The sequence below is a fragment of the Giraffa tippelskirchi genome, chromosome 10, assembly GCF_054371585.1.
Source record: "Giraffa tippelskirchi isolate mGirTip1 chromosome 10, T2T-mGirTip1v1.2.pri, whole genome shotgun sequence".
NCBI lineage: Eukaryota > Metazoa > Chordata > Mammalia > Artiodactyla > Giraffidae > Giraffa > Giraffa tippelskirchi.
In genome coordinates this window covers 141,647,909-141,672,019 of record NC_137284.1, presented here as the reverse complement: position 1 = coordinate 141,672,019, position 24,111 = coordinate 141,647,909, and the positions used below count along the sequence as shown (strand labels likewise).

The 24,111-nt window shown below is 42.6% G+C and overlaps 1 protein-coding gene across 4 annotated transcripts in view; it reads right to left on the bottom strand.

Annotated features, from left to right (window-relative positions):
- Window positions 1-24,111, bottom strand: part of LRGUK (leucine rich repeats and guanylate kinase domain containing) — a 121,443-nt gene that overhangs the window by 85,501 nt on the left and 11,831 nt on the right. For 2 of the 4 annotated variants that reach the window (XM_081532926.1, XM_081532922.1), the window contains exons 1-3: window positions 13,809-14,132; window positions 6,749-6,856; window positions 3,492-3,573 (exon numbers count right to left, since the gene is read on the bottom strand). In XM_081532926.1, coding sequence (XP_081389052.1) covers window positions 3,492-3,573; window positions 6,749-6,856; window positions 13,809-14,123 — 505 coding nt within the window. In that variant the 5' untranslated portion in view covers window positions 14,124-14,132. Of the gene's footprint in view, window positions 1-3,491; window positions 3,574-6,748; window positions 6,860-13,808; window positions 14,133-24,111 lie in introns of those variants that run through there. The other 2 variants (XM_081532923.1, XM_081532925.1) reach the window with 1 other exon arrangement.

Sequence of the window (24,111 nt, the reverse complement as noted above, 5' to 3'; positions counted from 1 at the left end):
TCTCAGCTCACTCTCCCCAGGCTGCTACCAGTCAATGCTTCAAAAATGCCAGGCTTGGAGGAACTAAAGCTGCACATAATCCTCTTGATAATCAGCCCCTGAATAACTGCATTAGGTCTTTTCTTCGGAAAGACGGCAAATGCCACAATTAGCTCTTTGTTATAAATTACATTTTGTTTCAGATGGACTCAATCTTAAATCTCATTAATTATTTGAAGTGATTTAAATTATGGCTATTATTTTACTTTGATTCTGGGCTGGTTCAAAACCATGTCTGAGTTTTACATTTTATCCCCAGCCAATATTCTGTACTTAGAATACTAAGTAAAAGACTATTGTGCTAATATTCAGTCCTAATGACATGACATATACAACATAAGAAATAGTGAAGCATGCTGTTTCTCTCTGACACTTGACAGGAGATGGAGTTTGGGGCAGCAGGAGAATCAGGGAGAGGCTCGAGAAGAGTCACGTCTTAAGGATTTACAGCACCATCTCTATCAGTAACGGGCATCTCCACCCATCTTTTCACTCTAGATCACACAGCCACCCATCACAACTCTTCAGAGGACGGCCTCTGGAGGAGAACACAGCCTTCACACCCCTGAAGCCCAGCAAAGTGCTTCTTTTTTCACCAGGTAACAGAGTCACCCCCAGGCCAGGAGAAGGGAGCACAGCCGAACCCTGGGGTTGTGTCATGAAGAATGTGGAGCTGCTAAGGTGAGGGCCCTCCCCACCCATCCTCTCAACATCTTTGCTTCTCAGGGTGGCACAAGCCATGAGATTCCTACCAATTTCTACTTCATTTCTCTGGTCTAAACCACAGCCTTCTTTAGCCTGTCTTTCTCATGAAATTACAAAACATTAAGACATCAACGCTTTGGTGGGAATTCATGAGCAAATCCAGGAAGGCTGCCTGTAAGAGGAAAGCTAAGGAGAAACTGTAATTGCTTCACAATTTTGCCTATTTGCCTACAGTTTTGCCTATTTGTGCCAGCCAAGATCAGCTCTATGTCTGTCAGCGATGATCTCGATTGACCCTTTTCATTTCCACAGGCCCCCATGTCCCCTTGAAGTTGATCTTTCTGTGGGCAGGTAAGTGCTGTACCATGGAGCACTATCTTAAAGCAGAAGCAGCAGCTACCACTTGGATGGTGAGTACATTTCACATCTGGTATACAGCCAGTGCTTTCAAATTACTCTGATAGGAAAAAATTCAGTCTGGGTTGCTGGACTCCTCTCTCTACTCGGTGTAGTGACCTTGGTTTCCACCAGATGGCAGGAGCTCCTCATGTCTGCATCCACTGTTCTCAAAGTGTGGTCCCGTCTCTGCTTTCAGGGGAAGTAATTAGCAATGCAAATTTTCAAGTCCCACCTCAGATCTACAGAATCAGAAAGTCTGAGGGTGGGGCACAGGCATCTCTGTTTTAATAGGCCCCCTCCAGGTAATACTGATGAAAGTTGAAATCTGGTCCATATCAGGCCATCAAAAAAGCTGTTCTCTTGGAAAGAAAAATATATACTATGTCTTACACGTTGCTTTCGAATTGATGCTTTCAAACTGTGGTGTTGGAGATGACTCTTAAGAGTCCCTTGGACAGCAGGGAGATCAAACCAGTCCGTCCTAAAGGAAATCAACCCTGAATATTCATTGGAAGGATTGATGCTAAAGCTGAAGCTCCAATACTTTGGCCATCTGATGAGAAGAGCCAACTCACTGGAGCTGGGAAAGCCAACCCTGATGCTGGGAAAGATTGAAGGCAGGAGAAGGGGGCGACAGAGAACAAGATGACTTGACGGCATCACCGACTCAATGAAGATGAGTTTGAGTAAGCTCCAGGAGATGGTGAAGGATAGGGAAGCCTGATGTGCGGCAGCGCATGGGGTCACAGAATTGGACACGACTGAGTGACTGAACTGAACTGAGCGACTGAACAACAACACAAGGCTTCCCTGGTGGCTCAGATGGTTAAGAAACGGCCTGCACTGCAGGAGACCTGGGTTTGATCACTGGATTGGGAAGACCCCCTGGAGAAGGGAATGGCTACCCACTCCAGTATTTTTGTCTGGAGAATTCTATGGACAGAGGAGCCTGGCAGGCTACAGTCCGTGGGGTCGCAAAGAGTTGGACACGATTAATACTTTTCACTTTCACTCATTTCACTCACAGTAGGTTCTTGAACACTCGAGGAGTTAATAAAAGATGACATGTAAGATTGAAAGAGACTGATCTGAAGAGGAAAGCTTCATTTGCTCCCAGGGACTACTTGCTCAAGGGACAAAGGTCTGAAGCCACATTTCTTTCTCTGTCATCCAGCACTAAAAATTCTTGGAGTCCCTGCAACCCCTTATCTAGTAAGTGAAAACAAGCTTGAAGGTATGGGTTGTGGGGAGAGTACCTGCTAGTACCACTAAAAAGTCTTTCTGACGATATGGTATCTGGGAATTGCCTTAAATAGCCCTGGGGAGGGGGCCAGGGGAGGATGGGTGAGCCAAGAGGGCCCACGACCTGATAATTGTTGAACCTGAATATTCATTACAAACCTTTCTACTTGTGCACGTTTGTAATTTTCCAAAAAAAAAAAGTTGTGTGACACTAGAAAAAAAATCATAAAAAGTGTTTCAAAACAGTAGAACTTTAAAATTAAAATATGCTGGAATGTGTCTTAGCCATTGAAAGGAGTGAATTTTAATTACTGCAGTCAGATGGGAGGAAGAAATCAGAAAATGAATCAGAGAAGACCATATCAGTGACCCTTAATGGTCTTAAAAAAAGAGCTAAAGAAGTGAATAGAAAGGTTATCAGTGAAGAAAGAAGCAGGTTAGAAATTTCAAATAAGATCAGAAAATTATTACAGAAACAAGGATCAAGCTTTGAAGAAACTGTGACTAATTTCATTAAATGTGAGCAAGGTATCACAACAGATACTTTATAAGGAACTATAAATGGCAGGGTTAGACCTGTAAGAACCCACTAACTACACAGAGAGAGCAAAGAGGGGGAAAAAAATTTCTGAATCCCTGGTACTCAAATAAGAACAGAAGTAGCTAGCCAGGATTAAGATGTATATGCAAATGCAAATTAAAGAAAAGCATCCATTAAAGGGGAAAGAAAAAGACTAATTCCTCTCCTCTGAATAAACTAATAGAGGGAAAGAAATGGGAACCATCAAATATTCAGGAAGCATTAAAGAAGTAACGATCCATCTCTGGAAAGGAAAGAGCAAACATTCCGTCCAATACTCTTCAATATCACTGAGTGTGTCTCAATCATCGCATAGTACAGCATGTTTGCTGACCTCTGAGTTTTTCTTTTCTCGTCAGAGGTGCTTTTTTTTTTTCCTCATGGAAAATAAAGGATCAATGCATAAACTGATCCACAATAGCATTTATATCAAGTTTGGTAGTATTAAACTATATTGCACTCTGCAAAGCTTAAATTTTGTAATAATTCAGTGATCCATTGATTTACTAGAATGACAACGACATACCTTCAATTTTATTTACTGAAAGATCCAACTTCTGTAGGTGAACATATCCACAGAGGATGCTAACGTCAGTTAAATCAAGATCCTGAGAAAATAAAAGGTAAAAGACTTTAATGTGGCTTTAGCAGATTGTCACCCTGCTTATTTAACTTATATGCAGAGTACATCATGAGAAACGCTGGGCTGGAAGAAACACAAGCTGGAATCAAGATTGCCGGGAGAAATATCAATAACCTCAGATATGCGGATGACACCACCCTTATGGCAGAAAGTGAAGAAGAACTAAAGAGCCTCTTGATGAAGGTGAAGGAGGAGAGTGAAAAAGTTGGTTTAAAGCTCAACGTTCAGAAAACTAAGATCATGGCATCTGGTCCCATCACTCCATGGGAAATAGATGGGGAAACAGTGGAAACAGTGTCAGACTTTACTTTTTTGGGCTCCAGAATCACTGCTGATGGTGACTGCAGCCATGAAATTAAAAGACACTTACTCCTTGGAAGGAAGGTTATGGCCAACCTAGATAGCATGTTTAAAAGCAGAGACATTACTTTGCCAACAAAAGTCCATCTAGTCAAGGCTATGGTTTTTCCAGTGGTCATGTATGGATGTGAGAGTTGGACGGTGAAGAAAGCTGAGCGCCACAGAATTGATGCTTTTGAACTGTGGCATTGGAGAAGACTCGTGAGAGTTTCTTGGACTGCAAGGAGATCCAATCAATCCATCCTAAAAGAGATCAATCCTGGGTGTTCATTGGAAGGTCTGATGTTGAAGCTGAAGCTCCAATACTTTGGCCGCCTCATGCGAAGGGTTGACTCATTGGAAAAGACCCTAATGCTGGGTAGGATTGGGGGTGGGAGGAGAAGGGGACGACAGAGGATGAGATGGTTGGATGGCATCACCGACTCGATGAACATGGGTTTGGGTAGACTCCGGGAGTTGGTGATGGACAGAGAGGCCTGGCGTGCTGCAATTCATGGGGTCGCAGAGAGTTGGACACGACTGAGCGACTGAACTGAACTGACTCAGGCTTCTCAAGACATCTGGAAATAAAAGTTGGTGGAGAAATCCAGAATTTCCTTTGAAAGTATTGTAGGAGTGAGAGGATAAAACCTGAAGCCTATTACTAACAGGATCTCAAAAGAGACTACAAACCCCATCAAAAATGCATTCCTCTGAAGGAAATAATAGCTTGGAAAATTAGGGTTGTTAGCAAGAAAAACACAACATGAAAAGGCAAATTAAAGCAGTGTTCATGAAGACCTTTAGAGCAGAGTTTTATATTTTATAAAAACATGCACACACATAAAAGCAATAAAGCCAAAGCCTTTATCTTGTAGAAGAAAAGAAAAAGCAAATGCCTAGAATTCAAACAAAATGTTAGACGAGTTCACACCTAATCAAGTGATCATTAATAACAACACTTCCTATACTTTCTCAGGCTTGGTTTTCAAAGCCAATCATGATAATCTCATCTGATCAAACAAATCTGTGAGATCTGTAGGGCACATTATCCCCAATGGAGTGAGGAGGCATGTTGGGTACAGAGAAGTATACAAATAGCTTAAAATCACTTAGCAAGTCAGTAATAGAGAAGCAACTCCAAATTTCCAGAATCCGCGTCTCAGATGCTCTCCATGAAATCTTGCATCTACTGAACTTCCTCAGGGGTTGGAGGGGAATTTGGTCACTTGGAACAAAGATTCTTGTCACTGGTCTACGCTGTGATGCCAGAGTCAGACAAAGCCAATTGATAAAGTGTCATCATAAGCAAGTTCTCAAATATAACAATGATAAGAATGTTTAATGAAGGCCATTAGAACAGTAATAATTACTAAAAAACCTACTATGTACAAGGCATTAAGCTTGATGTGACGAGAAACACATATAATGATGGACTAGAGCTATAGTTAGCCCTTATAAACTTACGACATTGCGGAGGAGAGAAACTGTGCACACAAGTAATAAAAGAAAGTTTAAAAATTACATGTAACATAAGTAAGATATAAGGGGGGAAAATCACTAACCTGGCCAAACCTAAGAAAGTGTATTCAGTAAGACAGGTTATTAGGGCAAAGTAAATCAACATATAATATCTCAAATGTAAGGAGGTCAGTGACAAAGTAAGTTAAGCTTCAGTCCATCTAGCTGAAGTAAGATTTAAAGAATTGTGCTTTTTTGCAGATCAATTGAAGGCGAGGTACTGTGTACGTAAGTAGAATTCTGATTCAAAGGAACTTATGTGGGGACGTACTGGCTGCGGGCACTATCTTCCATTCCAAAGCCTAACACAGTGCAACACAGCCAGGGTGCTCCCTGTATGTTATTGCCTGACTTGCAGAGTCATTCCTAAAATGTCGTGAAGTGAAAATAAAAGTAAAAGATGAGAGCCTTCGTATGCTGTTGTCAAAGGACATGCCGTGAAACCAGCATGGGTGAAAGGGGCTTAACATTTCTTAGGTAGTTCGCTCGTTCAAATCTAAGACAAAACAGCCTTGCTATGAATTATATATGCTTGAGCCAAAGTATGGTGCCATAGCAGAATTTCAGTGTGTTTTTTTCACCAACCTATCTGTACTTACTCTGTGGCCTCCAAGGGGTAGTTAAAGCTTTACAATATGAGAAGCAGAAAGAGATAAATTGTATTTCTGTGTCTATAAAGAAACAAAATGAGGACAAATGCTGAAATCTTAAGTAATCTGCTCTTACAGCTTCTCTTATGATAAATTTAGAGTCAAGAGTCTGTGCTAGTATTGAAATCTTATAAATTGATGAATAACAATACATGTTTTCTTTCATAATAGGTTATCTTTTGGAAAGTGAGCTATAGCTCACAGCTACTTATTTTTGGGAAGGGGCCAAGTCAATACCAAAATACTTTGTTCCCCTGGATTCAGATATAAATTTTAGTCCTGCCACTGATCAGAGAAAAAAAAAAATCTTAAAAGGGTTTTTGATTGGTTTTACAGAATCAAATTCAACCTCCTAGAAAGAAAGCATTGATCACTATAAAACAGACTGCTTAAGATGAAAGAAACAGACTGTGAAGGAAATGAAAACAAAGGAATTGGGGGGAAGGCAGCTGATTACTGGACTGGCCAGGGCTCTTTGATGTCAAGCATAAATAACTCATTGCCATTCTCTGTCAAATGCAAGACTCCGAGATTTGGGACCACCAAAATAACTGTGAGTATCAGAGAACATGGATATGGGCCAACCAGGGTCAAGATGGAGCCACCCAACGGTGACCTTGTCATACTCACTGATAAAGTCAGGCTGAGGTAGACCTGCTCCGTCCCAGAGCCTGAGCGCCCCAGTTGGTAGAGCTTCTCAGCCACGACCTCCTCTCTCAGGACCCCATCAAATCCTCCCTGCTAAAAACAAAACAAAACAAAACAGACAGGTGGACAAAGAAAGGACTTCCATTAGAAAAGAAAAAATCCGCTACATCATATCCAGCACTTATTTAGTATATTACACATCTGGGAGCTGAGACTTCCAAAATTTACTGGCCCTCAAGAAAACTGTGTTGAAGACCCATGCATATTACATACAATTAAAAAATGTATCTATCCAATCAATGTCTCACTGCTGATAGCACTGAGTGCCGTTCAGTGCTAAGAGGTCTCAGTGGGTCCACTCACTGATCCTCCTAACAACTCTGAGGGAGGTACTCTTAGCTCCATTTTACAAATAAAGAAACTAAGGCTTACAGACTGCGACTTGCCTGAAACCACAGAGCCCAGAATACAAACCAGAATCTGCCTGACCTCAAGGCAGTTCTAACCACTAACTGCACTTAACTGCTTGTCCACATCACAAAGGAGGGTTGAACCACCTTAAGGCAATGACTTCTCTACATCTGGTATTCTTGTTGGAGGAAATGGGTCCTCGGGTTCACTTTGCATTGGCTAATCTTGCTGGATTCATACGATTTACAAAGTTAAAAGGGTAATAATTTCAAGAAGGAGGCTGGTCCTTAGTCTATAGACACCATGAATCAGTGGTAGTCCAACACCCCCTCTCCCCATTCTCCCCAAGAGAAGAGATAATAGTGCTGGGTTTGTGCTGCCGGCAACTCTATAATGACCAACACATTAACACTGACATCAGCGTTAGGACACAAAATAGAGTAATTTTTTCAGCCACACCAATACAACTAGCCAATATAACTGGTACGTGGATTATGAAGGCAAAATACTCTTTCAGGTATTTTGGACCACTTTACATTAACTTGGGAATCAGGAGTGCTGTTCAGACTGCTAGTGCTGAGGACATAAGTATGTAGGGTTGTGCTATTATAAAAAGTTTTATTTCCTTCCAAATTTCCACTATCCTTGTTGCTGTTTTTCAGTAGTTCAGTCGTGTCTCTTTGCGATCCCATGGACTGCAGTGTGCCAGGCTTCCCTGTCCTTCACCATCTCCCAGATGGACTTGCTCAAACTCATGTCCATAGAGTCGTTGATGCCATCCAACCACTATCTTAGAGAATCAAATACTGCTCAAAGCTGGGCAGACTTGGTTTGAAGCCCAGATCTGTCATTTTGAATATATGACTTTGAGAGACAAAGTTTTCTCTGAGCCTCATATTTTTCATCTATAAATAGGGTATGCTATTACTTTCTCTTAATGTTTTGAGGATAATTAAAAGTAATTGTGAACATAAAGCTCTTAGCACAGTGCTAGAATACAGCAAGCGTTCCCAATAAATGGGAGTTGTTAGTACGAATTGATGAATTCAGAAATTCCACATCTTAATGTCTCATTCATTGATACCGATCAATCTGTTCACAAAATGGGGGGAAGAGATCTACTTTTCACAACAAAGTTACCATTTTTTATAGATGGCCTGGGAAGGGATCGAGGTAAGACAGTGTCACCTTACCTCTCAAAACTTTTCACAGAGAGCCCTCCCTCCAGCTCCTGGAAACAAGATGCTACAGCATCCCTTCCTCACAGTAGGTCTGTGTTTTAACACAGCCATTGATACAGAGACTGGCCACATGGTCAGCATTGTCCCAGATCCCCCAGGCAAGACTCTCCATGGCTACCCCCTCACACCTCTTTAAGTTTCCTGCCATTTGTCAGTGTCACGTCTCTCCCTTCTGGTCTTTGGTCATTTTCAGACCTTGACTGGCCCAATCCGTATGTTGGGTGGCTTCAGAATCCCTAAGGAAGGCCATTCAACACCACAACCACTCCAAGCACATGCGCGTGCGCACACACACACACACACACACACACATCCCTTTACTTTCTCAACTCCAAACATTTAAAAATTGATCTCCAGATAACTTCAGCCACTCACTTCCCTGGCTGTGCCCTGGACCCAGTCATCATGCTAAACTGCTCCACCTTAGAAACCTCAGACCTCAAATCTTCCATTGCTCTTGGATCCTACAACTGCTCATCCTTCAGCCTTTCCAGCATCTCCTGAACTTGGTCACTGACCACAACAAAACCTCCAGTCTGTTCATCCACCCCTTTCTCCAAGTTTATCTGTCCCCTTCCAACTATACTTCCTTCCTGACTGGGTCTCCCATGGGCAATTTCAATGTCTCTCTACCCTCAAGTCTCTGCCTCCTTGTCCTGATTGCAACTGTACCATGCAAACCCAAATCTGAATCAACTTCACAATCAACTACTGCGTCGAGGCAGGGATTATGTCATTGTTCATCATCCATTTGGGATAAAAAATCTTTCTAGCATGCCAAGCACAAGCTAGACAAGTATACAAGTGATTTCAGGAGTTCCATAAACTACTATAGAGGTGGGCAGGGTGCTTTGACTAGCAGAGTTCCCATTTCAAGGCAGTTCTAGTGAGGAGTAGGGGGTTAGCAAAGGCTTCCTTGGAGAGACAGCTATTGAGACCCAAAGCTGCGAGTTATTCTGACAAAGGGGAAGCAAGGGCAGAAGAGGGCCAAGAAGGGTACCGTGGGCACAAGGGACATGTACTAAACTGCAAAGGCAAAGGCAAGCATGGCCCGCTGGGGAAACTACCAGGAGTTCACATAGCTAAAGTGTAAGGTCGGGTGAGGGAAGACAGCACCTAGTACATGGTGGGCCCTCAAACATGGGCTGAATGAATTAATGAGCCTACTCCCTGCCCGCTTCTGAGTGGGCCAGGAAAGACCCACAAGCATGCATTCGGGTGCCACACTCAAGTCAGCTTCTTGCTGGGGTCTCAGAGGAGGACAGTTCCTTCTCCACACACAGGGTCCTGCTCCCTTTCCCCAGAGACCATGTTCAGGGACCATCGATATTACTAACTTTTGCCTGTGGTTTCCACCAGTCACCCTCCACTGTCATTCTCCAGGCTGTCACTTCTCCAGCTCTGTAAGCATGAGTCCCTTTTGTCCTACAAGGGGCCCTTGGGTCCGGCATGTTCCTTCAGCGATAGCTGGAGTTTCCCTTAATAGCCAAGCTCCTCCAGAGTTGCTGTTTTACTCTTTAGTTTTCCCTTGTTCACTTCTCACTCACGTCTCAACTCACTTCAGTTAGGCTGCAGGCTTTGCCACATCACAAAATGAATATGGGTCGAGATCTCCAATGGCCCACAAATAGCCCTTTACATGGTCCACTTACCCTCTTGGCAACGTAACCCTCTCCCCTGTTCTTGAGATTCTTTCCTGCTCTGACTTCCCACCCATACAGCTCTTTCTTCTCCTTTTTCTCTTACCAGTCCTTTCCAGTTGCCTCCCCTAACCCCAAATCCTCTTCATCTTCTGAGATACCTGTATCCCAGGGTTTTTTCCTTGGCCCTCTCCTTCTCTTCTTTCTTCTCTTCCTGGATGATCCCACTGACTCCAGTGCTGATGGTTCCCAGGTCTCTGACCCTCTCCTGATTTCCATGATTCACGTGCCCACCTCCTGAATGCATAGTTCCACCTGTCATTGTTTCTCATGGTAGTCAGTGGCCTGATATCCCCCTGGAACATTCCATAGACTTGGCAGTCAACCTAGACTTCCCATGTTCAATTAGTGTTGCATTCTAAATATGTATTCATCACTAGCTTCCTTTCTATTCCCATTGTCTTAATCCAGACTCTGGTCTCTCCTGCACAGATGCTGGTCATCTTCTCACTGATCTCCCTGCCTCCAGACTCACCACCCTCTAATCTAACCCCCTTGGCCACAAGAGAGGTTCCCTACTGCTTAAGAGTCACGTCCATAGTCCCTACAGCAGCCCAGTGTGTGTGTGTGCTTCAGTTGTGTCCGACTCTGTGCAATACTATGGAGTGTAGCCTGCCAGACTCCTCTGTTCATAGGACTCTCCAGGCAAGAATACTGGAGTGGATTGCCTTGCCCTCCTCCAGGGGATCTTCCCGACCCAGGGATCGAACCTGTGTCTCTTTTATCTCCTGCATTGGCAGGCAGGTTCTTTACTACTAGCACTACCTAGGAAGCACAGCAGCCCAGAGCTCTCCACAATCTGGACTCCGACCCATCTACCTTTTCTGTTCTTACCTATAATTTATCACTTGGAAAGATGCCATCTGCCTGCCCATACCCTACCTCTGGACCCAAACAAGGGTTTACTTCCCTTCAAGTCTTCCACCAACCCTGTAACCCGGCTATCACTGTAAGCATCTGTTCACAGGCTGAACAGCTATGGTTTACTCACAGTCTTATCTCACCCTGAGAGCTGGGACCATGCATGTCCTCCATCACATTCTCATCTTCCTCAATCATCGCTGTTGCTATTATGTATTACATCTAAAATCTTTTGAGAGCCCACGTTGTATCAGACACTATGTTAAGAACTTTAACACAGACTTTCCCATTAGATTTGATGTTTATAACTATTCAATGAATAGGCAATATTAGCCACATAAAGTTATTGCCAAAGAGTGGCTTTCATACAGCAGAAACGTATTGCAGGCCCAGACACTTCTTCTGACCTATATCATCAAAAGAGTACTTCCCATTGAATAATCATTCATGAATGTTTGTTCCATGAAGGCTGAAGTCAATTGATAGGCTGTAGTTAGTAGATAAGAACAGGTAAGTTATTACTTGTGTTAGTAATAGTATAAATGATATATTGTGCTAAGTAGCTTACACATAGGATCTCATTTAATTTTCACAACTCTCCTGTTAGGTAGGTATTTTTATAATTCCCATACTGCGGATGAGATGCAGAGAGTATAACTTGCTCAAGATCTCATAACGAACAAAAGATTTTATACAAATATCTAATTCCAAAGGCAACGTTCTGAACAATATTCTTCCCAACCTCCCTCAGGTTCATTGAGCCTAATTACATTATAGGCACTTCGTCATTTTGACCATCAGAGCCTTATAAATCTTAATCAGGCTAGGATATGGAAAATAAATCACTGAACAGAAAAGTTCAGGAATTTCCTCTTAAAACGTTTCAGTACTCAACATACAAAAACATATGAGACACTATAAAAACTAAAATAGAATGTGAAGACATAAAATAAATACTAATATTTGGAACATAAACGAAAGAAATAATACACTTTTTCCACACAGAGCCTACAAGAGAAAAAGGATTAACTAGTTCAAGTCAACCTCCTCCCCCTCTGTGGTTTTTACCAGCATACTGAAGACAGATTAACAATGGTATTAATGAACCCCAAAGCTGAAGAACACACGTTAATTAGAATAATAAAGTAAACTGGTGATTCATTTGTTAATTCCTCTGGGGTGAAAGGTGGTAGAAACCATATAAACATCTCAAAGTTGTAAAAACATTGCTACAGTTTTGCAATAGTCACTGTTAAGCATGGCAAAGAAATCAACAAAAGATGAACAAAATAAGTCATAATTTTCTATGGCTCACTTTTAGAAAAATTGGTGTTTAGCCCATGTAAAAGGAAGGAGAAGAAGAGGAAAGGTAGAAGACTGGGGGGGCGGGGGGGAAGGTGAGGGTAGAAAAAAATGGGCCAAATGTGGAAACTGAACAAAAGGACGTTACAAAAGAAGGGAACCCAAGCAGGGACACAGTGTAGACAGTCAGTGGCAGAACCAGAGTAACAGAAGACAGTGCAAGTCATAGAGGGGAAAACAAGAAAAAATAAGACAAATGAAGAATGGAGATGAAAACAGGCATAAAAAAGAGAAACCTGTTTGAGCTGAAGGGGGAAAGAAAGGCGACTAGGAAATGAAAAGGCACAATGAGACAGAGGGGATGTCAGAAGAACATCACAGAACCGGATGTTGGAAACGATTTCTCTATTATATCTACTTCTGAAAAGAGTCTGAAGCAATTCATACTATCAAAGAGGAGGAAAGGGAAGAGAAAAACGTAATCTAGAGAAAAACTATTGAAATGAAGAAAAATTTTGAATTAAGGGGGAAAAAATGTTATATTTCCTGGCAGCCAAGGCAAAGAGGAAAACCTAACAGTTTACTAAAAGAAAGCAAATCAATTTACATTTTTAAAGGAAGCAAACAATTCATTAAAAAGTCAAGAGAAGGAATTGGTACAATATGAAGTGGAAAGGGACAGAAGGCAGGTAAGGAACTAAGGAAGGAACAGGATGATAGTAAGTGTAAGAAGTGGAATTGGATGGTGTTTAGATGAGACACTGAAGAAAAGAGGGAATTTGTATTATCAGTGTGAAAGGCCAAGCTGCCAACAGGTATCACTGATGGTAACGTTAGGACAATTCCCCAAATCCTAAAACACTCTCACAGTGAGCAGTGCGTGCATGTGTGTGTTGTCTGCATAATGCATTATATACCCCTGGAATAAGCAATATATAAAACTTTCAAGTCACTTGGTCTTTGAGGAATAAAATGGGCTTTCCTTGTGGGTCAGCTGGTAAAGAATCTGACTGCAATGTGGGAGACCTGGGATTGAACCCTGGGTTGGGAAGATCCCCTGGAGAAGGGAACAGCAGCGCTTAAGATTACTTCAAGAGGGTTTTTGTTTATTTGTTTTTTTCCTAGAGGAAGGAGGATGAAGGGACTAGAAACTGAGGAGAGTGTTGGAGTATTTCACAATCATGACGAAAAGGTACAGAGGGTGCAGAGGTGGAACTCTTGTCAATTCACAACGCTGTAGAGGTTTAATTTTGAAAAAGTTAGTCACAACTCTCATACAAATAGTTACTTTTTTGTAAGGACGCTGCGTAACGACTCCTAAGGAATCACAAGTGCTAATGAAAACTGAAGGGTGAGGAAATGGGGTAACGGAAATGGGGAGGAGAGAAGGGGAGTCTCAGAGCAGTAAGAAAGAGGCGCTCCTGGAGGCAAGGAGCCCTAGGAATGGGGCTCAGCCGCAAGCTGGTGAAGGGGTTCTGACCGCTGGAGAAGGAACTGAGGGGATGAGGGGTGAAGGGGAAGGCACACCTCAATATTCAGCATTTCGGATTCTGAGGACTCCTCGGATTCCACTTCGCCCTCGCCCTCGCCCTCTTCCAGGTAGTAGTAATCTCGGTCCACTTCTGACTCCTGATAGCGGTGAATGAGGTGCTGGAGCAGGTAGGAGGAGGCTTTGCATAAAGTATTTTTCGGTCTCTGCCCCATGGGAAAAGGAGACCAGCAAGAGTGACGGTCCTTTTCTGAGTGCAACACTTTCGACTGCGCTCCAGTTCGTGAACTGCTCATGCCTCCCTGGAGAAAGGAAGGCTTTGTAAACTTGGGCTTTCTCCCGGAGGTCGCCATCTTGTTTACAGCAGTTGCCTAGGAAACAGACGCCCAGGGAGGAGGTGCCGCAAGGGATTTTGGAGGTTGTAGTCTCTGCCCCTCGAGCGTTCCCGCTTTCAGCTTGCTTTGCCACTGGAGCGCAACTTAGCTTTCTGTCTACTTGTTGTGATCTTTCTTTTTTAGTCTGTTAAGTCGTTGGCTCTGCTTCTTTTGGCTTGTCTTTCTCGTTTTTCATCTTTTTCCTCTGCGCCCCCTTGTTTTAGTGTTCAACTGTTTTCTCTCGACCTCGACACTCCTCTTGGAGATTTTTCATCCCACCCTGAGATCTCTGGTAAATGCACCATCCTGCTTCCTTCATGAAGGGTCTTTATGTAGTTAGTGGTAGATGTCTGTAACGCTGTCTGTCGGAAAGTTGGTAACACTGAAATTTTACTATATGCAGAGTGCAGTGCGCATACATGATATAGAAGGCATGGCTCCTGTCCTTATGATTTAATTGCAGATAATAAAGAGAAATTACCAGACGATGACTGAGAGCTGGCTAGCAGTTAATTTACATTTTTACTCCAAAATAATAAGCCATGTCCTTGGGGAGAAAAACTGGCAGTGGTTTAACAATCCAAATACAGGGGGTAAAAAACGACTGTCAAACTGACACTTTATCTGAAAGCCTCTGTAAAACTATTAGCATTGCATAAATAATTGTATTAGTCAATGATCTGCGCTGGTAATAATTTTTATCTTATTGCATAGGTTCTCTTTGCAGTTTTATAAAATACACTTGCAAGATTACAAAGCGTGATTTTATGCTAGTGTGATTTCATATGACCTAAACCCTAGAGCCTTGAGCTCCACAAAGTAGAAAAGCAGAATGAAAATTATAGCAACTATTATCGCCATAGTGATGACCATAGAGATCCTTGTAGGAAGGTCGCTCTCATCCTCCTGGCCTTACAGGCCTTTTCTCCATGCTTTGGTGATAGCAGTTGCAAATACAAAATGATCTTGTCAATGGCTGTCAGGGGAGAAGTAGGAAAAAAAAAATCCTTATGGATACCAGCCATTGACTCTTATTTTTCTCAGGGCTTGAGGGCCCATTAAAACTGACAGAAAGCTTTCAGAATTACCTTCCTTCATTATCTTGCTGGTCATAAATGTAAAGGCCATAATTAAAGTATCTCTTTCTGCTAGGCTCATCTTACTACTTGCCTGCTTCTTTTTCCACTGGGTAGAATATTCCTCCAGGGGGTTTTTCTCTACCCTCACCCCCATAAGACCTGGTTGGCTAACAGACAGAAGGATAAAGAGGGAAGAAAGTATAAAAGTGGAAAAACTCAGTGTGCTTTTTGTAGTTTCCAATAACTCAGCATCATTACGAACAAAGCTAGTGGAGGTGATAGAATTCTAGCTGAGCTATTTCAAATCCTAAGAGATGATGCTGTTAAAGTGCTGCACTCAATATGCCAGCAAATTTGGAAAACTCAGCAGTGGCTCCCATGCTGGAAAAAGTCAGTTTTCATTCCAGTCCCAAAGAAAGACAATGCCAAAGGATGTTCAAACTACTGCACAACTGCACTCATCTCACAAACTAGCAAAGTAATGCTCAAAATTCTCCAAGCTAGGCTTCAACAGTACGTGAACCGAGAAATTCCTGATGTTCAAGCTGGATTTAGAAAAGGCAGAGGAATCAGAGATCAAATTGCCAACATCTGTTGGATCATAATAAAGCAAGAGAATTCCAGAAAAACATCTACTTCTGCTTTATTGACTATGCTAAAGCCATTGACTGTATGGATCACAACAAACTGTGGAAAATTCTGAAAGAGATGGGAATACCAGACCACCTTACCTGTCTCCTGAGAAATCTGTATGCAGGTCAAGAAGCAACAGTTAGAACCGGACATAGAACAATGGACTGGTTCCAAACTGGGAAAGGAGTAGGTCAAGGATGTATATTGTCACCCTGCTTATTTAACTTATATGCAGAGTACATGGGAAATGCCGGGCTGGATGAAGCACAAGCTGGAATCAAGATTGCCAGGAGAAATATCAATAACCTCAGATATGCAGATGACACCACCCTTATGGCAGAAAGCAAAGAGGAACTAAAGAGCCTCTTGATGAAGGTGAAAGAGAAGAGTGAAAAAGCTGGCTTAAAACTCAACATTCAAAAAATGAAGATCATGGCATCCAGTCCCATAACTCCATGGCAAATATGTGGGGAAACAATGGAAACAATGACAGACTTTATTTTTTTGGGCTCCAAAATCACTGCTGATGGTGAGTGCAGCCATGAAATTAAAAGACGCTTACTCCTTGGAAGAAAAGCTATGACCAACCTAGACAGCATATTAAAAAGCAGAGACATTACTTTGCCAACAAAGGTCCGTCTAGTCAAAGTTATGGTTTTCCCAGTAGTCATGTATAGATGTGAGAGTTGGACTATAAAGTAAGCTAAGTGCCAAATAATTGATGCTTTTGAACTGTGGTGTTGGAGAAGACCCTTGGGAGTCCCTTGGACTGCAAGGAGATCAAACCAGTCCATCTTAAAGGAAATCAGTCCTGAATATTCTTTGGAAGGACTGATGCTGAAGCTGAACCTCCAATGTTTGGCCACCTGATTCGAAGAGCTGACTCATTAGAAAAGACCCTGATGCTGGGAAAGACTGAAGGCGGGAGGAGAAGGGGACGACAGAGGATGAGATGGCTGGATGGCATCACTGCCACAATGGACATGAGTCTGAGCAAGCTCCATGTGTTGGTGATGGACAGGGAGGCCTGGTGTGCTGCAGTCCATGGGGTTACAGAGTCAGACAGGACTGAGCGACTGAAGTGAACTGAATCAGCATTTCCAGGAAAGTTAGTTTTGCCACTGTCAGTCTATTTAGAAAAGTGTCAAGGCAGAGTTGGGTAGGACTTGTCAAAGAGTAATTTTCAAAAAGTTGAAAAGGTGATTGTCATACAAAAATAAAAACACCTGTGAAGGGTTTTATTAAACTCATTAATGAAGGAACCAGCAAGATGGTAACAGTATTTATTGTCCACACAGAAAGACATTCTGAAAGAAGGTCACTAGGTTAGAGATAAAACTGGTTTATGCCCTACAGTACATTAAACTGTAGCCTTGGGTGTTAAGTATTTCTATGCTTTCTCTCTTTTCACCTTCACGTCTACTCTACCACCATTCAACAGATAAGGTAACTGAGGCTCCGAGAATTTAAATAAATGGTCCAAGGACAAGCACTGGTGTCGCAATCCAAATCTAGAATGACCAAATCCACTGTCTACCTTCAGCTACTATTTTTGCAGGTGGAAAACGTGAGGCAAGGTAAAGGTGCACAAACTGTCTCAGAAGAAAAAAGAAAACATGTTATCAGCTAATGTTCTTAAGTGTAAATAAAAGAACTCACTCAGAGAATAACCCTTTCGTATAGAATCATAGCATGTCAGAACTATTAACAGAAAGAACTTAAATGCCCATTTTATCCCAACTCTCCCTTTTACAGATGAAAAACTGATGGCCCTTCAGGAATAATAACTTGCCCCAAATCACCTGACTTGTTAGCAGCCAAGCAGGAATTACAGTCTATAACTCTCCTTGCTCAATCTTTGCTTTTGCTGGTTCACCAAAATGACCCGTAGGCTGGAACTGTATGAACAGAATCCCTAATTTGGGATTCTGGGCATCAAAACAGAAGGCATCATCTTTATAAAAGTTATTTTACCAGGTAGAGAAGACAGAATTAGGCAGAGGGACAGGGGTGAGGGGAGGGACTACTTTGTCAAAAGTCTTCCTATTAGTATAAGATGACAATAATTGCTTCTGTTTTTTTATTGCTTACTGTAAACCAGGCCTGTGCTCAATGCTATAGATATGTCTCACCTAATTATTCCAACTGCTCTCCAAAATAGGAATTGATACCCTCATTTTTCAAAGGAGAAGAATGATGCTCAAAAATGATAAGCAAGTTGCCCAGTCACACAATTTGCATCCAACCCCAAATTCCAATTCAAGTCTTCCTGGATCCAAAGCCCCTGATCTTAACCAATAATACTCTTTCTCTGGAAGTATGAATTAGTTTCTCAGGAAGCATTTGTGAGGCACAGAGAGCCTGAGAGTGTGTTTTTGTGTGTGTGTGTGTGTGTGTGTGGTGGGGGGCAGGAGTACCCAAGGTTTCTGAATCCAGAGAAGAACAGTGGGTTGGCAAAGGCAGTGGGATATGATAATCCAGGGGATTATCAGGGCACCTAGGGTAGCAGGGTCTTCTGTGATGGCCCTGGATCCTTAGCACTGGGGTAAGAGGAAGGAGAAAGTGGAAGAGTGTCACCATGACACTCAAGAGCTCTTCTCCAGAGGACATTCAGGACAGGCAACTTTTTTGAAAGGGGAATATCAAAGGGGTCAAGAGTTTAAGTTTAAAAGAAGGTGCTACCTACCAGCTTCAGCCACTTGCTAGCTTTGCCCTGGCAGTATTATTTACCCTTACCCCTAGCTTTTCTGTGTAGGGGTCTCTCCCAATCTGGAGCCAGCACCCTGATGTAAGACCTCACTTCACTGAGAATGGAAAGAAGAGGCATGTTTCCTTCATTTGGGAAGAGGATCTCCCCAGATGTGTTGACCTTGGGCAAAGCAAAAAATGTATACCCCTCCCCAACTTTGTGAGAGGAAAAACAAGTTTAACAGTGCTTCTCAGGTATGTTTGAGATGGCATAGAAAGGTTCTGTTAAGTATTCAACCCACTTTATCCCCCAGTGGCAAAGCTCTATAGAACTCAAATGGAGGGAGTCTGGTGTCTCAGTCCACATCCTTAATCAAAACATTGCACTTCACTCAATTGCTTTAGTAAAACTTTATGGGCAACATTATGGACATTTTTGGGTCCCCTTCCCCCAAAAGTCATATGTTGAACTCCAATCCCCAATGTGATGGTATGAGGAGGTGAGGCCTCTTGGAGATGATGGGGTCAAGAGAACAGAGTCCTCATCAATGGGATAAGATGAGGCCAGAGAGCTTTCCACCAGGTGAGGCTACTAGGAGAAGGTGGCTTCTGCAATCTGGAAGAAGGTTTTCACTGGAACCTGCACCTGGCACCTTGACCTTGGACTTCCAAACTCTAGGACTGTGTGACAAGTTCTGTTGTCCATAAACTAGTCCATATATTCTTGTTATAGTAGCGCAAACTGACTAAGACAGGGGAGAATCTTAAACTTGATGCATTAATGTCATATCCTTTTATGTTTTGTTATTCATTCTATGAATAAGGGATGATTAGTGAGTCTATAGCCATTAGGCAGATAATTATATGAATAATCATTTGTTTCAATTGCCATGAGGGCTAAGAAGGGAAAATATAGGAGTCATGAGAGCATCACCTGGGGCCACCTTGATCCAATATTGTGTGGAAGGATCCTTAAAATTGCCAGACATTTTGAGCCTCACGAGGATTATCAAAAATGTTGGGGAAAGACAGTACAAGTGAGAAACTCTGTCATCTTTGCAGAAATCAGGTGTCTTAAAGTTATGAAGGTAGTAATGAATTGAGCTCATAGAGCCTGATAAAATCCAGGTAGGACTTGATTGAGCCAAATAACACTTGTTCTAAGCAAATATCAAAAGCATTTTGGGGGTTGTCCCACTAATAGATACCCTGAATCAGATACTCGTGTTGAGATCAAAGACAAAAACTGCAGTCTAGGAAGAGGTAATTGTAAAAGTTCATAGACAAAGGCAGAAAAATCAAGCCAAGGAAGAATTGTTTGCAAACGATTTGCAAGCATCAGATCTTGAATAAAATCTGAACAGAGGACTAGATAAGGACTATTCAATTTCTGAGATTATCTTTACAGAGCGAAAGATGGATTTCATCAGGGAAGTCACAACCACTTAACATTAAAATTATTAAAATGTTACAAATGATGACCAGAGAGGGAAATCTTTTGGAAAAAGATACAAGGATGGGAGGATGTTATGCAAGGACATTCAGAAGAAGATCAAAGAAGACCAGAAGGAATTCAGGAAGAAATCATTGCATAAGGGATAGAAAGGAAAGTGCATTTTAGAGACATGAGGTTTAATAACCAAAGCATCCCAGTGGCACTAAATAATAAAAACAGAAGGAAGAGCAAACAGAAGTCAGGTGAATGAACTGTGCAAGAATTCCCACCATAGCTATACACTTCCAAAAGCACAACATATGTCATCTAGTTAAGAGCAAGTCTGCAACGGTGGAGATTGGAGAAAAGCAAATCATGTAAGCTTTGATGCAAAGGACAGGAAACACCCAGATCATTATTATCAGCAATGAATCACACAACCTATGTAAGAGGGGTCTGTTTCAAGTGCTGGAGATATAAAAGTTAAAGTCCAGTTCTCTTTAATTAAGAGATTTGTGTTATGGTTGGGACAGTAGGATACAGAAATTTTCTAAATGAATCAGAAGCACACAAGAAACATGTATATGCATGGCAGAGTCCCTTTGCTGTCCACCAGAAACTACACAATGTTGTGAATCAGCTATCAGTTCAGTTCAGTTCATTTCAGTCGCTCAGTCGTGTCCGACTCTCTGCGACCCCATGAATTGCAGCACGCCAGGCCTCTCTGTCCATCACCAACTCCCGGAGTCCACCCAAACCCATGTTCATCGAGTCGGTGATGCCATCCAACCATCTCATCCTCTGTCGTCCCCTTCTCCTCCCGCCCCCAATCCTACCCAGCATTAGGGTCTTTTCCAATGAGTCAACCCTTCGCATGAGGTGGCCAAAGTATTGGAGCTTCAGCTTCAACATCAAACCTTCCAATGAACACCCAGCATTGATCTCTTTTAGGATGGATTGATTGGATCTCCTTGCAGTCCAAGGGACTCTCAAGAGTCTTCTCCAACACCACAGTTCAAAAGCATCAATTCTGTGGCGCTCAGCTTTCTTCACCGTCCAACTCTCACATCCATACATGACCACTGGAAAAACCATAGCCTTGACTAGACGGACTTTTGTTGGCAAAGTAATGTCTCTGCTTTTAAACATGCTATCTAGGTTGGCCATAACCTTCCTTCCAAGGAGTAAGCGTCTTTTAATTTCATGGCTGCAGTCACCATCAGCAGTGATTCTGGAGCCCAAAAAAGTAAAGTCTGACACTGTTTCCACTGTTTCCCCATCTATTTCCCATGGAGTGATGGGACCAGATGCCATGATCTTAGTTTTCTGAACGTTGAGCTTTAAGCCAACTTTTTCACTCTCCTCCTTCACCTTCATCAAGAGGCTCTTTAGTTCTTCTTCACTTTCTGCCATATATTCCACAACAAAATAAAAAGTTAAAAAAAAAAAAAAAGCTCACAGGAGAAGGTAAGCCCTACCTGAACAATTTCTAGTTAATGTTACAGGCCCTCAGGCAGGCACTGAGTTGGAGGCAACATGACCACCACGTTCCCTTTACCAGGCTTGGCACACAGGATTCACTCCTTGAGGTAGATAAAGCTGCCCCCCCCACCCCCAGCAGGTGCATGGGAGTTGTCCATTGGGATAAAATCTGTGTCCCAAGACAGGGATGCTCAGAAGCTTCATAGATAAGGTGAGAGTTGAGTTAGGGCTTCAAGAAGGGAAGAGACACATAGGAAGAGGTGTTAGACAGTACTGGTATTCCCATTCCAAATGGGAAGTGGCATAAGTAGAGGCAAAAAGGGTCACCTGGATATTTTAGGAAGTCTCTGAGAAGTCACGGATTTTGAAATAAAACCTGCTCACAGGAAGCTGGGAAGAACGAAGAGTATGCTGCCTTTCTGGGAGAAACAGGGCATGAGTGAAGAAGTGGATGAAATTTCCTCACATGTCAAAACACCTTAGCAGAACCAAGGAAATGAGACTTTAAAAGAGGGAGAGAAAAGATGGGCCTGGTGAGAGATTCTGACAGCCATGAGGGGCAGGCAGAAACCTTATAACTAAGGACAAAGTCTTTTTCACTTAGATAATGCTTTCCCATGAGATTAATAGGAGATTCTGTTGGCCTCTAATGTACTGTATATTTTGGGCACTTTACATAATTTACATCTACACCTTATGGCCAAACTTCCCTAGTTACCTCTCTCCACTGAGGGCCCTTCCTTTCTTTGCAAAAAAAAAGCACCCTGCCCAGAGTAAATGCTTTATAAACATCGACTCCACAAAAGTTTGTTCTTTAAGTGAGAATACGGAACGCAGCTGCCACTTTATTGCTTCCAAGTGAAATCAAATCTGTGCAGATGAGTGACTGGAATTAAAATAGCAGGATGTCAGGACTTCCCTGGTAGTCCAGTGGTTACTAACCCGCTTTCCAATGCAGGGGACACAGGTTCGATCCCGTGTGGGAACTAAGATCCCACATGTCCTGGGGCAACTAAGCCTGCCTGCCGCAACTACAAAGCCCACGAAAGGTCCCACATGCTGTGTTAGTTGTGTGTCCCAACTAACACTGGGTACAGCTAAAAATAAATAAATATAAAAAACTTAGCAGGATGCCTGTCTCAGAACTGCCGAAGAAATAAAAAGACACAAACCCGCATTCAAAGGGTCTAACAAGACTGCTTCAGAGTTAGACCTGGCTAATCCAAGCCAGTCCTCATGCCTGCCTCCCAGGATTACAGAGAGAATTAAATGGATGTGAAATAGACTGACTCAGTGTGGGAGACTGTAAATATGTCCACCAGTTCTAATCTCTGTCCACACCCCTTGCGATGTGACTTTAGCCCCTCCCATTAAGAGGTGGAGCCTCCTCCACTCCTAGAATCTGGGCGTGGCCAATGGAGCTCGCTTTGGCCAACAGAGCAGTAGCAAATGGTGCGCCAGCAGAGACTTGAAAGTGCTAGGGCTTTGGGACAATGCGATCACCCTGTGAAGAAGCCAGGGCCAGCCTGCTAGATAAAGACAAACAATGACCTAGTTGTCTGGAGCCTTGGCCAGCTCCTCCCATTGCCAGCCATGCAAATGAAGCCAGCCTTGATCACCCAGTACCAGTAGCAGACCTACCAATTGATTCAAGGTTCCTGAGGGAACTCAGCAGAAACCAGACCAGAAGAACTGCTCAGTCAACTTGAAAAATTATGAACTAAATAAATGGTTGTGTCAAGCCACTAATGTCTGGGATGGTTTGAAAGGCAGCAAAAGTTAACATATAGTGCATGAATTGCCTACAGTCTCACCCAACTGGCCAGTAATAGATTGAACATAGAATCTTTATCTTCTGACCCTCATTCAGATGATTTTTTTCATATTGGCCTTTGCTACTGTCAGTACTGTCTTCCATCAAAAACAAATCTTTGGACTTCCCTGGTGGTCTGATGGTAAAGAATCCGCCTGCTACTGCAGGGTACACATGTTTGATCCCTGGTCTGGGGAGATTCTACATGCAGCAGGGCAACTAAACCCACCAGCCACAACTACTGAAGCTCTTGCACCTGGAGCCCATGCTCCAAAACAAGAGAAGCCACAGTAAGGAGAAGCCTGCGCACTGCAATGAAGAGTAGCCCCCATTCTCCACAACTAGAGAAAGCCTGCATGCAGCAATGAAGACCTAGTACAGCCAATAAGCAAATAAATAATTTTTTAAAAAACCCAAATCTTTGCTCTATGAAGGCCAAAAGAGAAGCTACAGATCTTTCCAACAAGGTAGGTATATTAGTCAGGATTCTCCAGAGAAACAAAACCAACAGGATGTATATTAATTGCCTCACATGATTGTAGAGGATTTGAGGTCCCAAGATCTGAAATTGGCAAGCTGGATACTCAGGAGAGCTGATGCTATCAATTTCAGCCCAAGAGCAGAAGAAGACAGATGTCCCATCTCAACAGTCAGACAAGCACTGTGTGCTCAGTGGCTCAGCTTGTCCAGCTCTTCACGATCACAAACTTCAGTTCCCTCTTATTCAGTCTCTGTTCTGTTCAGGTCTTTGATTAACTGACTGAGGCTCACTCACGTTAGGGAAGGCCATGTGCTTTATCCAGTCTACTGATTCAGATGTTCGTCTCAACCAGAAAC